The 16,753-nt window shown below is 49.8% G+C and overlaps 1 protein-coding gene across 3 annotated transcripts in view; it reads right to left on the bottom strand.

Annotated features, from left to right (window-relative positions):
• Window positions 1-1,424: 1,424 nt before the first annotated feature.
• The window catches only part of SYTL3 (synaptotagmin like 3), a gene marked incomplete at both ends in the record, with an annotated part of 78,271 nt that continues 62,942 nt past the window's right edge, over window positions 1,425-16,753 (bottom strand). For 2 of the 3 annotated variants that reach the window (XM_080699900.1, XM_080699899.1), the window contains 7 exons: window positions 1,425-1,534; window positions 2,445-2,650; window positions 3,504-3,609; window positions 4,309-4,414; window positions 5,225-5,395; window positions 9,552-9,654; window positions 13,565-13,743. In XM_080699900.1, the coding sequence (XP_080556026.1) occupies window positions 1,425-1,534; window positions 2,445-2,650; window positions 3,504-3,609; window positions 4,309-4,414; window positions 5,225-5,395; window positions 9,552-9,654; window positions 13,565-13,743 (981 nt within the window). The remainder of the gene's footprint in view (window positions 1,535-2,444; window positions 2,651-3,503; window positions 3,610-4,308; window positions 4,415-5,224; window positions 5,396-9,551; window positions 9,655-13,564; window positions 13,744-16,753) is intronic. The other variant, XM_080699898.1, reaches the window with a different exon arrangement.

Here is a 16,753-nt window from a genome sequence, read left to right as displayed (position 1 = left end):
GATGAAAATTCTTGAATCACTTCCTGTGTACGCTCGGAGCAGGACTGATGGAATTGTGGGAAGGTGTGTAGGGTCCCAGTCCCAGCTTGGCGCCGGCCCGTGTGGTCCCGGCCTCAGGATCTTCGGTGGTCGCCGCGGCTTACAGCTGTGCCATGCTCTGTTTTTGAAATGAGCTCACACTGATTGATTTTTTTTCTTGGTTTCTATGAAGGATCCAGCTCTATATTTGTGTTCTGAGGGGTGAAAATGATTTTGGAAATTGAGTCTAAAGCGCTCTCCCCGCACACCGCGGTCCTCCCTCCTGCCCTTCAGTTCAGCGGGCACAGATCCGCAGTGGTCCTTCAGCGTGAACGTGCAGGAGGACTCGCCTATAAAACTTCTGCTTCGTAGTTAGAATGGTACTTTGTTGGACTTCTCCTGACTAATCATCAGCCATAGAGTATAGTATTTATATATAAGTGATAATATGGGTTTGTAACATTAGTTTTGAAAAGGGAAAGTTTTGTTCTGTATATTTTGTTACCTTTTACAGAATAAAATAATTGCATATTAAAAACCATGTAAGCACGGCACTTGATCCGATGTGACGAGGGGCAGTAATGAAACTGACGACCTGCTGTAATCACATCTGTAAAAAAACAAATTTTTTCTTGTAGCTTTTTTTTTTTTGTGCACATAATTGCACACTTCAGTTTTCTAAGCTTCTTATTTGAAAAATACAAACAATAAGACCATTCAGACTCCAGCCATGAAGGGACTCTGGCCTGTCCACCAGGACAACCTCCAGCCTCTCTGCCCACTTCCGCCGCCCGCCGCCGCCGGGCCCGTCTCAGCCTGCCTTCCCACGCTGCCTTGCTCTTGTCAGTCGTCCTGTGCGGGTGAATTCCACACTGCAGATGCGCAAAATAAAAGTTGTCCATGGCAACGTGCAGCAGTGGGTGTCTGCTTGCGTGTGGGGGTCAGGAAGGGACTCGGCGGCCCCGTCACCTGGGCCGTCTGAAGGGCCCCAAATCCTCGGGGCCACAGGGCTTGCCCACCTGAGAGCAGGCGTCTTCCCCAGCGCCCTGCAGCCAGTCACCGACCCCAGGAGCCTCCCACACGGGGAGGGGAGAAGGGGCCCATACTCACCAGGCACCTCCCAAAGCTGAGGTTTCTACCAGCTGGAGAGCACCGGGAGACACAGGTGGCTGCGGAGCATTTATTGAACTATGGCTCTTCCCATAGCGCTGAACAGATAGTAACTCACCCACCCGGGACCTGTTCATGAACATCCCCATCGCTCTGTTAAATGCACACGCCACTGAGGGGCGTTCTGGGCCATCACGCAGTAGGAGACCGCAGGCGATCCGGGGGCCTTGTCCAGCTGGCCCCCAGAACGCGGCTATCAGCGCGCCCGTCGCCACCTGGGTTTCAAAGCTGGACCTTCAGTGCAGGACAAGTGTCATGTCTGTCCACAAGTTGGGGCTGGAAAGCACTTTCTGCCACTGAAGCCTCGACTGTGGGCAGGAGTCCGCACCCCCAGATGCATCTCCCCCTGCAAAGAGAGACAGGCAGATGAGTGATGGAGGCCGACGCCACTTCATCCCTTCTCCGCTCTTTAAAAGCCAGCACCAGCAAGGAAGGTATTTCACCTCAACTGGGGACCACGAAAATGCCAGCCACTCGGGCAAGGGGGAAGCCCGGCCGAGAGGGGCCTGCTGAGGCGTGGCCTCCTGTCCTGTAGTTAGGAGGACTTGGTTTGGTGGTGTGATTCTTCACCGTGAGGAATCAATGTCAAGGCCATGGATGGTGGGAACCATCTTAGACTGGGAACCGGGTTTGCTCCCAGAAGGGCGTTCCTCGTGAGCAAAGCTGCCTTCCAGAAGGGAGGGCCTAGAGGAAAGAGCTGTGCCTCTGAGAAACTGGAGTAGCCTTATCTTTCATGATTCCCAGGCTGTAGCGATGTGTGCAGGTGTTTGGGTTGTCTCCGCTGGGACAGCTAGCGGACGGTTGGGGCTGAGAACCGCCCCACAGGCCAGCAACTCCCCTGGGGGCGACTGGCCGGCGTCTCTGTCCACTCAGTGAGGTACTTTCTGAATTGACATTTGTCTGGGTTATTTTCCCTGAAGAAAATAATCCTCTTGTGACATTAAAAACAAAAGCCAACACTGTGCCCGTTGTGAAGCCTGTAAGTTGTTTCTTCGGTGGGTCCAAATCTGATTTAAATTATCAAAATACTTAGCTGTATTAGCGCTCCCCTGCAGAGTTGGGTCTAGACTTAGGAATTCCCATTCATGGCAAGTTCAGCCTTCAAAGCCAGCTAAATGGCTACTGTCGGGAAGCACTTTCTTTCCGTGGCCCATGTATAAGACAGTAATCACTAAGGACCTCCCAAGGCTGTGAGCCTCCCTCTGTGATAGCACTGGGATGCACGAGGGCCCAGCAGACACCTTGAACAGACTTACTCCAGCCAAGTCTGGCTCCTCCCAGCAGGCGGTCGCTCATTCCAAAGACCGCCTGGTCCCAGACAGTCAATTCCAAGCTGGATTGCCTCAGTTGGGACCCGGTCACGCCATTGAACACAAAGGAGTGCTTCCACTGGGGACAAGCTTGCTTCTTCAGCACAGGAGACTTCAGTCTCAGCTTTTGGTGGTCTGGCAGAGTGAGGCAGCTGAAGAGGAGACACACAAGCCCCGCGATCAGCGCCTCCTCCCTTCCCTGTGGATAGACACATGGGTGCTGTGCCCAACACAGACACTGCAAGCCAGGGAGGCAGGATCACAAGGCCTGGCTGCGGGCCCTCGCGCTGGGATGGCCCACATTACTTTTAGAGCTGGATTCTATCTAGGGTATTAAGGGGAAGTTGGAATTCTGAGACCATGAATCTCATCATAATCTCTCTTTATTACCCTTCGATGGCACGACCCAGGGACCGGAGCTCTGGGTACACGTGATCTTATTTTACCCTGTTCTCAGGAAAATACATGCAGAAAGGCTAAGTAACTTGCCCAAGGCCACACAGAAGTGGAAGGGTTAGGCCCCAAGCTTGGTTCTGTCTTGACAAGGTACCATCCCAGTGCCTGGGGACTTAGTGCTTCAGTATAGTAATCTAATCGGAGGTGTTTGCTTTACGTCTGGAGATACCAGCACACCTGCAGTGACTCAAAATGCAACGTGGAGACTCAGCCATGTGACAGTTAATCCAGAAGGAGGTTAAAGCTAAGGAAATATTTACTGAGTGCACTCCTTTTTCATATTTGATTTCAAAACTGATTTATGGCTCTAACAAAGAATGGACAGGATTTGGGTTGCAGGTTGAAGTGTTCTGTTCCAAATCAAGCCTCAGCATGCCCAAATCCCATGAATTCTTGGAAATCAGGGTCCTTGATATATGCTAGGTTGAATTTTATAAGACAGCTCAAAGAAGATAAATGTAAGCTGGCTTGCCTGTTCTGGTGCTCCCTACAGGTCCTGTGCATATGCTAGACAGTCTGTAAACAGGGTTTAGTTACATGAACACCTACCCCTTAACAAACGAGTTCAAGGTCCCATCTGAGCGCACAGGCAAGTTCTTGGCCCCCAGCACCACCAAGCAGAGTTGGCCGTTGACTGACCACTGATCTCCTGTCCCTGGAAGGAAAGCCGACACGGTCAAATCCACATCTCCAGATATTTCAGTACACAGTCCCGCCACAGAGCTCAGTGAGGGGGCTGTTCCGGCCTCCAGACCCCAGAGAGCAGGCGGTGGGCGTAGGTACCATAGACGCCTCTGCTCACTCGCTGCCCGCTCAGCGCACAGCTGGCGCTGGGCGGCGTGAGGAAGGGATTGCTAAAACCCTAGGGTGTCCAGCCTTACTGAAGTCAGTGCTCCACAAGCTCTCCGGGGCCTGTCTTTGATCCTCATGTCGCCGGGCAGCACCTGCTCCTCTGGCCTGAACAGTACCAGGATCCTGGGAGCTTCCTTGGCTGCTAAGGAGCAGGCTCATGGTCCACGGCCAGGTCATCATGGAACATCCCCTCTCTCAGAAGGGCCAAAGTTTCACTAGAATCAGCCCAGTCTGCCCTTGAGGGGCCCTTTGGGCAGTGTCCCCAGAGTGGTGTCAAGTGGGCACCAAGGCCTTGGGCTCTGCTCACCATGTGACCTTGGGCGAACTGTCCCAGAGAACCTTCCCCCGGGCTGCCACGGCTCTCCTGGTGAGAGTCACTGGGGCATGCGGGGACGGTGTGTGCTAGAAAAGCTAGAAAAGCTGCCTGTTTCCTGGATGGCCTGCCCTCTGGGCTTTGGGGACAGCGACACAGAGACGTGCTCAAGGGCTGGAGGTCACCTACCTTCTTGAGCCTCCTGGAGCTTTCTGGGCCCTGTGGGGAGGACCAGCTTGGCCCGGACGGCAAGTTCTCCATTATTCTGCGGAACACCGTCTTCAGATTTCTCGGCCTGCCGGCAAGAGGCAGAGCTCAGAGGCTGGATCCCCCAGAACCTCCTGTGCGCCCCTAGGTGGCTCATCTCTGTTATAAGTGCTCCCCACCACCCCTGCAAAGCCCCTCAGGTGGGGAAAATGCAGGGCTGGCGCAGGCATGTTCATGGTGGGCCGGTCTCCCTCCACGTCTGCTCGCCGGTCACTGCCCCCAGCATGGGAACAGCTCGTCCAGCCAGCAAAACAGGCCGGTGTTCCCAAGGGAGCCCAGGGGAACAGGAGAATCCCCAAAAGAAACCCAAGCACAGCCCAAGTGTGAGAAAATAGTAAAATAAAGCCCCCACCCCATCGACTCCCTCTGGGTCAACAAGGATGCAGACGACCCTTCATGCTGAGGTCTGGATTCATCGGTCCACATAGACCACTGACCCGTCAGCGGCGGAGCCACACTCATGGTACTGTGCGGGCTCGGGACTCCTGGGGCCGGCCCCCATCAGTACCGGAGCAATCCGCTTGGCCCCTGGTGTCCTCCGCATCTAGACACAAGGCACTAGCCCTGGGGCCCTGCTCTTGTGCCCGGGAGTGGGCCTGTGAGTGGGACTTCCATCCGCCATGGCTCTGAGGGGCGCCTTTCCCCCGGCACCTCTGCTCCAAGGCTTCCGTCTGACAACCTTGGCAGCCTGTCTTACACCAGGCCCCAAGCCAGGTGCTGGCACAGAGCCGTCCCAGGCCCTGTCTTCAAGCTGACAGCACAGTGGGAGAGGCAGAGTATACCGGGGACTTCGCCTCCTAGTGGGAATAGGGGACACTCGGTCCCAAAGAGACATCACCTTGGCCCGGAGCGGGTACCAGCGGGATGACTGTGTTTCGCTGTCTTCAAAGTCCCAAGTGGCCAGAGGAACAATCACTTCTCCCAGGAACACACGCCGGGCGAGTGTGCCCAGGTGCCACACGGAGACCTGCAGCCGCCGGGCCGCCAGCTGGGCGGGGTCCACCTGGTACTGCAGATGCAGAACAGAGGTTAGCCAGGCGCAGGCCTCCTGCAGCTCTCCAGCTGCCCTCCCTGGGGCTTGGTCCAGGACAAGGTCCTGGTGTGTTCAGAGGGAGTCGAGCTGCTTGGGGCCAGGCGCACACCTCTCTCCTCAAATGTCCAGGGCTCTGAGGCCTGCTCTGGCCGACAGTCTAGGCCTCTCTCCTCCCATACTTCACCCCCTACCCCATTTCTCAGGACAACAGAAGGATGAAAGTCCTCTTCCAGCCCAAGGCTCCTAGAAATGGAGCCAAGAACCCAAGGCAAGGCCCAAGTCTGCCCCCAACCAGTGGGTCCAGAAACACTAAAAATAGGACTGTTCGCTCTTAGAAGCACAAAGTGCTAGAGCCGGGGTGTAGCACGGGGCAGAGTCTCTGTCTCATATGACCAAGATGCTTTGCTACTCAGCACTGCAAAAGATTGAAAAAAAAAAAAATAAGCCAAGTACCGTGGTGCCTGCCTGTAATTCCAGTACTCAGGGGGCTGAGGCAGGAGGATCACGGTTCAGGGCCAACCTGAAACAACAAGACCGTGCCTCAAAAATAAAATAGAAAGGGCTGGGGATATAGCTCAGTGGTAGAGCGTCCCTGGGCTTCATCCATTCCCAGTATCACAATAAATTAAATAAGTAAGGGAGTAAGTGAGCAAATAAATAAATAAAAATGTAAGCATGAGTCGTATCCCAGTCTGTTTGCCCTGACAGTGTGCACAGGTCCCGAGGCACCGCAGTGTTCAGCCGCCCCGCCCCCTTCACAGCTGTCAGCGCGCCCACGAGTGACAAGAAGCCCCCACCTGAGGTGGTCCCTGTGCCCAGGGAGACCAGAGGCCAAAGGCCCCGCCACAAAGGACACACAGCCTTCTCGAGGTCTCCCCCAGAGCTGGCCCACCCGCCTCAGCTGCCCAGGGCTGGGTCTTAAGCCCGTCAGTGGGATTTTCTCAGTAATGAAGACAAGTTAGAAGATGTTTTCAGCAAGTTCTCAGACATGCTGACCTTGGGCTTTCCCACGCACCCTGTGAGGTATCATTAGTCACCATTTGCTGTAAAAACAGCTTAGAGACTTGTGGGGCCTCCGCCAGCTCTGACACGCAATGTGTGACCCTCACTGCACGGTGTGCCAGCCCCTGCCAGCCCTGCCACAGTGCCTTGAGTCTCGGCCCTTACGACCCTGGCCCATCCCTCTGGCCGGACACACGCGGCCACTTGGACGTGAGATGGGCTTGTTTGGTCTCATCTCCCCCGTCGACCCTTAGTCGCCTTTCCATTTAAGGGAAGAGATAGAAATAAACCAGGAACCAAAATGGGACTGCTTCCCTCCCTCACGTCCTCAAAGGGAGGGGACGCACACCGTCCCCGGCCTGTCATGGCCATCCTCCCCTCCTGCTGGGATCGCCATGGCCGTGAGATCGGGCGCTCTCGGGCCGCCAGCCTTGGCCGCTTTTCCGTACCTTCCCCCGAGTCCCCGGCCTGTGGGAGGCCCCTGGTGCCTCGTGCTACCAGCTCTGCGTTAGCCGCTCAGGCCCCCGCGCCCCGCGCCCGGTCAGGCAAGCCTGGGCCACTTAGCCGCGCCTGTCGCCCTCTGGGAAGGAAGCTGTCTCAGGCAGAGCCACGGGCCACAGCGTGAGGACGCGGGCAGGTGCCCTGCCATGTGCCCCTCCTGGCTGCCATCCCCGCCCCACGGTGCTACGGGACTCAGCGGGCAGCCCCGCCCGCCCCCTCGCACACCCGGCCCGCTCTCCTTGGGTCCTTACTGATGGGTCGCCCCATCAGACAAAGGGGCCTGCTCCCCAGCGCCTGATCCCACCGCGCCAGACAAGACCGATTTCCCACTCTCCCTAGTCCACAAGGCCTGCGCCAGCGACCCTGAGACCAAGACCAGGTCCGGCATATAAGAGGCTTCAGAGAACAGAGGCAGGCAGGGACCAAGAACACCCCGGGGTGGTGTCTCAGTCGGTCTCCCCTGGCCTGAGGGTCTTGAAGGGGCACAAGTCTCCCTCAAGCTCAAGGGCTGTGCGAAGCGTGCCCTCGCCAAAACACTTGGAGGACTGATTTCTGCATCCTCAGCTTTCTCACGCACTCTTTGCTGGAGATAGTTCTCACAGCCGGTCACCAACCCCAGCCTTCCCCGATGCCTGCTCTGGGCTCTACCAACCTCCTGCTGCCGGACTGCGGGTGACTTGAAATGCTGGTTTCCACAAGGTTTGTTTTATTTTATTTTTATTTGTGGTACTGGGGATTGAACTCAGGGGAATTCTACCTCTGAGCAATACCCCCAGCCCTATTTTTTATTCTTTATTTTGAAACAGGGTCTCGCTAGGTTGATGAGAGTCTCACTACTTATTGAGGCTGGCCTTGAACCTGCCATCCTCCAATCTCAGCCTCCCAAGTACTGGGATTACAAGCGTGTGATGCCACACCTGCTCCGCAAGGTTCATTATGACTGACAGTTTCTCGTCCTCCCTTTTTTCTGTCTTACATGAATTCCTTTAAGGAAAAGTCTGGCCTATGTTGGGATGCTCTGAGTTTAGATTAGAAATGTGATTTTTCAAACATATCTGGACAATTTCCCAGGGCCACAAAATATTTCACAATAAAACCTACAGATAAAAATTAATTTAAGCGCCAGGCGTGGTGGCGCATGCTTGTAATCCACTCTCTTGGGAGGCGGAGACAGAAGGATCACGCAGGTTCGAAGCCAGCCTCGCTGACCTAAGAGACCCTGTTTCCAAATATATATATAAAATAGGTCTGGGAGTGTAGCCCGGAGGTAAAAGGGTTTCCAGGAACCCCAGTACCACCAAAAATAAAAAAATAAAAAAATAAAAATAAATAAATAAATAAATTTAAGTGATTCTTTGGAGATTCTATATGCAACTAAAACAAGGCAGGTCAAATTTTTGGAAGTGATCTATATAATTAAATGTTTATCTAAAACAGTTCTCATCTCATTTCAGAAACCTCTGTCTAGTACAAAATCCTCATTAAGCTTACAATGAGACATTCTAGACACCAACTTGAAATGGGTGAGACAGCACATACTTTCCCAGTTCCCCGGCAGGCACGTGACTGTGCAGGCGGCCTGCAGACGAGGCCGCGGCACTAGCTGGTGCAGCCCAGGCCTCTGCACAGCGGCAGCGTGGGACTGGGCTGGCTGGAGCCCGGCCTCGGTCCCGCCCACACCTGCTGAGTCAGAACCTGCAGGCTGTAGAGATCCCCGGGGGATTCCGAGCACAGGACTCCCGAGGACTCCTGCACCCTGGCTTCCAGCCAGGCTTTTAATATTCCCTAAGTGTCAGTTTCCCCCTTAGTGAACGAGGATCCAATGCCTACCCCAGGAAACGATGGCTATTATTACTTAACGAGCTCACAGGCTCTGCGCCAGCCGCCCAGAAGGCCCTGGCTGGCAGTTCACAGACATCCCTACTTGCCAAGGACGGCCAACAAAGCCCTCTCCACTCGCCAGTATGAGAGGGCAGAATTGGGGGCTGCCCGGTCCTGTCTGGGGCATCGCGAGCGGCTAGACAGCCCTTCTGACTGGGCTCTCGGCCTCTGTGACACCTCTCGCCGCTGCCCAGACCTGTCCCAGGCCATAATATTACTTCTCAGCATCAAAGACAGTGAAAATCCAAACAATCCCTTTAAATTTTTGTTATAAAAATGATATTTTTCATAAAATAAGACACCTGGTTTTTGTCAGCCATTATAATTTAAGAAGCTTTTCTACAAAGATAGCAACTCGGACATCTAATTTTCAGGGCTCCTGCTTGAGAATGTCTCTGGAAGAGGCACACAAATTCAACCAGACAAATGGATTTTTCTAAGTCACTCTGCACCCGGCTGTGAGTCTGAGACAAAGAGGCAGCCAGGTCCTTGTTCTCCATTTTCTTAGGAATCATTAGTCCAAAGTCATCTCGAGTCCAGCAGACTCTGCACTTTTCCTGTGCAAAGGCTGAGATCTATTTGCTGCCAGCTTGCCGCTGACTGACAGAGCCACAAAGAAATGTATAGGCAGCTGCACTTATATTTAACTGACTCAAGAGTTTGAACGAGGCACCTGCTGGACTCTGGCCGGTGTGCCTGGCCTGGGACGGGAAGGGCTCGAAGCATGAAGAGCCTGTCCAGGGCGTACCTTCAGGGTCTCCTGGAAGGTCGGGTCCAGTGTGTTCTTTTGGACTCTGGTCTTGCGTTTCCCCTGGGAGGATCTGTCAGGCAGCAGGTAGGTCTTTACATACCTAGGGACCAAATGCAGGACAGAATGAGCGCTCCGAGGGGCAGACCCTGCGGGAGAGCGCAGTCTCTGCTTCCTGCTGGGTTTTGAGTGGACAGAAAGGGCTTAGTGACGCCAGCCGACAAGAATATCAGTGCGGGGTAGACAGCTGCCGACCCACAAGGTTTTGGCCAAATGATGGTAACGTCGTTTCTGGAATATTCCCGGGCAGGGCGCTCCCTGGATTGCTTGTGCCCTGCTCTTACAATGTGTAGCCCTCTTCCCCTGTGACATCAGAGGCTGGGTCAGGTGTTAGCTTCTCCTCCCTCCTCCTTCCTCTGTCAGTAACCTCCAACCCAGGAGGATAAAGTAGAAATGGAAAGCTCATGGCTGACACCGGCTCTTCCTCACGGGAAGGAAGAGCCTGCACTCCTTCTCACTGACGAGGGTCCTGTTTTGAACTTTAATATCCACACGTGTTCAGATGCATTCTTCTGCAATTTGCTTTTTCTCTCTCAGAAGACCACTTGAGATCCACCTGCGCTGCTAGGTGCAGCTAGAGTTCCTTCACGAATAGTTCTACACACGATTCCACAGTACGGATCTACAATCATTCATCCTCCCGAGGAACTCTGTCCAGCTAAGCTTTTGTTATTATAAACAATTCTGCCATGACTGTTCTGCTATGATCCTGGTGCACATTGCTAGAGTTTCTCCAGGCACAAAAGCAGGCATGACAGGATATATGCTGTGTGTGCACGTGTGTGTGTGCACGCATGTGCGTGGTGCTGGGGCCTGAACCCACAGCCTTATGCATGTTAGGTACGCACTATAACGGAGCTGTGCCGCCTGTTGGAATGTATATTTTCAATTCTACTATGTCATATCAAATTATTAATCTCTTTAAAACATAAAATGATTTGAGTTTTCTGTTTCATCTTATGTCAAGTTTTGATCATTTGTGTTTTTAAAGAAATATGTCCATTTCAGCGGGGCATGGTGGTGTGTGCCTTAATCCCAGTACTTGAGAGAGGCTGAGACAGGAGGATCACAGGTTCGAGGCCAACCTCAGCAAATTAGTGAGTCCCTTGGCAACCTAGAAAAACCCTGTATTGAAATAAATAAAATAAAGGGGCAGGGGTAAAATGGCCCTGTGTTCCAATCCCAGTACCCAAAAAAGTGTACACCTCATCTAAGCCATTAAATTTATTGGTATAATGTACATAGTTCCTCTTATTATTCTTTGATGTCTACAAGTTCTGTCGAGATGTCTCTTTTTTATTTCTGATATTGATATTTGCATATTCTCTTTAATCTCAATAAATTTAGCTAAGGAATTATCAATTTTGCTAATTTTTTCAAATAACTGACATTTGGCTTCATTGAATTTTTTTCTGTTGCTTTTTGTTTCATTGACTTCTAATCTTTGCTATTTCCACCCTTTAGAAGTAGTTTGCTTTATTTTTTCTAGCATTTCAAGGTGAAAATTTAAATAATTTATTTTGAATCTTTCTTTTTAAATATAAACACTGTTTTAACTGCATCCTTCAAAATTTGAAATATAAAGGTCAGGGGAAATTTTTAGAGTAGAAACTATTCCAAATTCCTTGGGGCAAATGGTATAAGTCATAAAATAATAGAAGTTATAGGTCAGAAAGATAACGGAGCTGTAGAGAACTGAAGTGCTTCAGAAATCCTCCTGCCTCCGCCCCTCACTGCTGGAGCTGCAGGCATGTGCCAGCTTGCCCGGCTCCCATAAAGAACTTTAAAAATGCATTCAAAATAGGCTTTTAAAAACATTTTTCTAAGCTAAAGATGTATATTAATGGTAGAGCATGTTGTATACTTTGCATGTGTGAGGTCCTGGAGTCAATCCTCAGTCAGACACACACTCACTACACACTGACACACACACACACACACACACACACACACACACAGAATTGTTCATCCTTGCTAGTAATCAGGGAAACATACCTTTTTGTGAATGTAGTCCTGGGTATTGGAACAAGGGTGCTTCTGCCTCTGAGCGACACCCACAGCACTTATTTTATTTTACACATATTTATTTATTTTGAAATGGGGTCTAGCTAATTTACGTATTGGTCTTGAGCCTGTGATCCTCCCGTTTCAGCCTTCCAAGAACTGGGATTACAGGCATGTGCTACCATACCAGGCTGAAACATACATTTAAGTAATACCGATAGGTTATTCTTTACTACAGGTTGGAAAAAGCTTAATCTGTTTATGAATCACATAGAGCTAAATTTGAATAGTGTTTTTTCCTGTGTAGAAAGTCAAAATTGCCAGTATCATTTATTAAAGTCTACCCTTTCCTTATTGATTTGTGATGGCTCCTTGCTCTGGACTGAATGTTTATGGCCCTGTTATAGTTAGATATAAAAATGTCCCCTAAAGAGCTAATTTATTAATGTTTGGAGATGATGTCATTGAGTCATGAGGTTTGTAATCCCTGCAGTGGATAACTGTAATAAATTTACCTGGGTGATGACTTGGGCGTAGGGTGTGGCTGGGGTGGGTCCCTAGGGGTGTGGCCTTAGGATCATATATGGTTCCTCTCTCTCTCTCTCTCTCTCTCTCTCTCTCTCTCTCTCTCTCTCTCTCTCTCGCTCTCTCTCTCTCTCTCTGCCTTCTAGCCTCCATGATGTGAGGAGCACAGCCCACATGCTCTTCCTCCACCTCCTGCCGCCATGCCCTGAGATCCACGGTCCCCGGCCTCACATGGTCTGAACCATGAGCAAATAAATCTTCCTTCCTCTGAGCTACGTGGCCAGGTCCTTAGCTGATGGCCGTGAGAATGCTGACCAGAACAGGCCCCTAGAATTCATGTGTTGAATATTCACCCTCACTGTGCTGGTATTTGGAGGTGGGGACTTCAGGAAGTGACTGGACAGTCCTCAGAGAGCTGCCGTGCCCGCTTCCTCCACGTAATGATGGAGCCGTCTACAACCAGGACGCCTGCCCTCACCAGACATGGAACCGACCGGAGCCTAGGACTTCCTAGCACCCAGAACTGTGACAAACACATGCATGTGGTTTATAGACCAACCAGTCTATAGTCTTCTATTACAGCAACTTGAATGGGTAAGATGCCCCTTGACGTCCTCATTTACTCTACGTCTGTAGCTAGGTTTTATTTTTTTTTTTGGTACAAGTCTATTTTATTTTAAAACAGGATCTCATTAAGTTGCTGAACCTGCAATCTTCCTGCCTCAGCCTGCCAAGTCCTGGGATTATAGGTGTGCACCGCCTTGCCTAGCTTAGATTTTTTATTTTGCTGTATCGAACCATGTGTCTCTCCTTGCACCAATAACACATTGCTTGAATTACTACAGCTCTGTAATAATTCCTGAAATCTTCTAACATATATTCCATTTGCAAATACTTGATCCCAGCTATGCTAAAAGTCAGTGTGAAGTGCCCAGTGGCTCGTATCTGCTCAGGGGCTTGGCGGGCTGTACCCTCATGCATGTAGACTGTTGGTGACTCAGCATGAGCACAGTACTCTTGGTGACATGATTTTCCAAATGAAGAATAAATTAACATCTGGATAAAGTCTAAACAAAACAAAGTACATGCTCTTGGTACTCATGTGGCTTACATAATGGTTACATATCTGAAAAATTCTGTGTACGTAAGAACAAAAAGTATCTTTCAAATGTAAAATAAAACTGTCATTGGGTCCAGATACTTGTATTTGTTTTTTTTTAAGGAGTAGTCAGTGCAGGGGAATATTCAGGAACTGTGAGCCCACTCCAGAATCTGAAACTTGTGACCTCTGCTCGCTAAATGCCAGTAGAACTTGGTTATTACTGGACCTTTACTTTTTCATATGAATTTTAGAATCTGTACAGAACAGTAGAATCTATTATCTTATGTTAAAACTTAAGAGCAAAAACAAAACCACAACTTACGGATTGCACTTTTTCTTCTTTTCCTCTCCATAAGCAAGGTTCTTACAGGTCTTGATACGTATCTCTAGAGAATGGGTTCTGAAGCAGTAACGAATGGAGAATTCTATTTCCCCAGTGATGTTAGCACTGTCAAAATTACCCATCTCTGTGCAAGTGCTGTTAATGCTAATTAAACTTCCCTGAAATCAAGAATGACAGATATAATAGATTACTTCACAGCTAATAATTTTTGTCGCAGTTCTGATTTCAAGATACCGAATAAGTTGCAATTTTCCCAGAGCTCACGTCCTGACTCACACGAGGTTATACTGCACCAGTGTGTACTTTGCCAGAGTCAGCTGCCACCCGGGCTGTCCTGAGGAGACAGAGAATCCTCGGAAGGTCCTATCTTGTCCAGATATGACCTTTGCCCAGTAATAAAGATTACATAACTGCATTCTTGAACACAAATCACTTAGGATGAAATGAACTGTCTCTTGTGCAGTTCAGCAAAGATAACTCTTCAGGGGGGCAGATAGCACCATCACAGGGTCACCATGGGTCAGAAAGCAGTGTAGCCAGGCATGGTGGTGCACACCTAGAATCCCAGCACTCAGGAGGCTGAGACAGGAGGATTGTAGGTTTGAGACCAATCTCAGCAACTTAGACTCTCAGCAATCTACTGAGGCTCTGTTTCAAAAAAAGGGGGGCGGGAGCTGGAGGTGTAGCTCCGTAGTAGAATGCCCTTCGGTTTAATCCTGCTGCCACAAAAAAGAAGAAGAAGAAGAAGGAGGAGGAGGAGGAGGAGGAGGAGGAGGAGGAGGAGGAGGAGGAGGAGGAGGAGGAGGAGGAGGAGGAGGAGGAGGAGGAAAGAAGGAAAAAAGAGGGAGAGAGCAGTGTGTGGGGGTCAAGGGCTGAAGCTGGGACTTAGACCGGAGTTCATATGCTGGCTCTGCTACTCATCAGCTGTATAAAAGTTTAATTGGGAAAAATTCTAATAGCCTCACAGAGTACGGTGAGGTACATGACGTGTGCAGTCAAAAGTAATGATAAACTATGTGTGGCAGTGTGTGCCTGTAATCCCAGTACTTGGGAGGCTGAGACCGGAGGATGACAGCTTTGAGGACAGCCTCATCAAGCACTGAGACCCTTGTCAACCTAGCAAGACTCTGTTACAAAATAAAAATAAAAAATAAATAGGGCTGGGCGTGTAGTTCAGAAGTAGAATGCCACTGTGCTTAATCCCCAGTACTGCTCACACACACACACACACACACACACACACACACACACACACACACACACGTAATGATAATTTGTGTTTAAATTTTTATGGGTACCTAAATAAAATAAAAAACTATCATTATAAATTAGATAGACTCTAAGCTTTGATGATAGACATAAGTAGCACAGGATGCCTGTGTCCAAAAGATAAAATAAGTCACCTTATCACTCTCTGATTTTCTTAAACACCTGCCATTGTTTGCATGTAACTAACCTTGGTGCTGACTTCATAGGCCTAGAGAAGTCTGACATCAGCCTCCAATTCCCAACCAGCTCTTCCACACTCTAAAATACCCGACACTAAGAAATCCTGGGGCAGAAAGTCAAATGACGAGAGGGACTAGAAAGTGAATTAACTAAGGTCAAAACCCGATTCCCACACACAGCGGCTTGCTCTAACGTAGGGCACCTGTCAATAGCATGAGCGCTGGACTGGGACACAACTTTAAAATGGTACACCCTCAAAAACACATGGGTGCCAGGTGTGGTGCACACTTACAATCCCAACACTTGGGAGGCTAAGAAAGGAGGATCCAGGTTCACAGACAGCCTCAGCTACTTAGTGAGGCCCTTTGCAACTCAATGAGACCCTGTTTCAAAATAAAGAATAAAAAATAGGGCTGGGGGTGTCACTCAGAGGTAGAATGCTCCTGGGTTTCATCCCCAGTACTACAAAAACAAAAACAAAACAAAAAACAAAAACAACAACAACAACAAAACAAACAAAACAAAACATATGGGCGCTAGGCACACCTGTAATCCTACTACTCAGGAGGCTGAGACAGGAGAATTACAGGTTCAAAGCCAGCCTCAACAACTTGGACCCTAGCTGGGTGTGATGGCGCACTATTGTAATCCCAGTGCTTGAGAGGCTGAGACAGGAGGATCACACAGGTTCAAAGCCAGCCTCAGCGACTTAGTGAGGCTCTTAGCAACTTAGTGAGAACCTGTTTACAAATAAAATATAAAAAAAAAATAGTATAGCCCAGGGGTAGAAAAGCCCCTGGGTTCCACCCCCAGTAGAGTAACACACACACACACACACACACACACACACACACACACACACAACTTGGACCCTGCTTCAAAATAAAAGATGGCGAGGCAGCATCAAAGAGTGAGGAAAAGAGGACAGTGGGCGGGTCACAAAAGAATTGAGCCTCGCGGGGAGGAGCCAGCGCTGGGAGGATGGAGGAGCAGGAGTCCTGGCCACTGAAGGAGCATTCACGGAGCAGGCGCAGTGGCTGCGCTGTAATCCCAGTGCTTGGGAGGCTGAGACACAGGGATCCCAGGTTCAAGGTCAGCCTCAGCCACTCAGTAAGATCCTGTTTCAAAATAGAAAAAAAAAAGTCTGGGTATAGCTCAGTGGTACAACACCTCTGAGTTCATTCCCACACACGAAGGAAGAGAAAAAAAGGAAAGAGAAAAGAATAGAAAGAGATGGAAATGTTAATCTCAGGGGAAGGGGAGGCAGGTCATCTTTGATGGAAGAAAAATGAATACTTAATCTGCTTATGTCCCAACAGAAATGACAAAGTCAGAAGATTTGATTGATCCCAAGAGTCATGAAAAGAAGAGGACAGGGACAGGAACGCAGCGGAGGAAAGACAGGCCTCATGGAGACAGTAGAGAAAGAGGCAGACAGGGTCACACATTTAACCCCACTACATTCGCAACCACGGTGAAGCAGAGCGGACGGCATGCCGCAGACCACCAAAGACTATCTGGCTATATAGAGTCTACATGAGACAGAGCTTGAGCATAAATATATAAAGAGGTAAAAAGCAGCGGAACAGAAAACGATACGCCATCAAACAGTACCCCAAAGGAAACGTAATCATAATATTGAACTAGATTTTTTAAAGTTGTATTGGTTCATTTCTAAGTAGATTTTAAGCTAAAAAGCGCTATTTTCAAACAAAGAGA

This window comes from Muscardinus avellanarius (assembly GCF_963383645.1).
Source record: "Muscardinus avellanarius genome assembly, chromosome: 8".
NCBI classification, from domain to species: domain Eukaryota; kingdom Metazoa; phylum Chordata; class Mammalia; order Rodentia; family Gliridae; genus Muscardinus; species Muscardinus avellanarius.
This window is presented reverse-complemented; position numbering and strand designations above follow the sequence as displayed.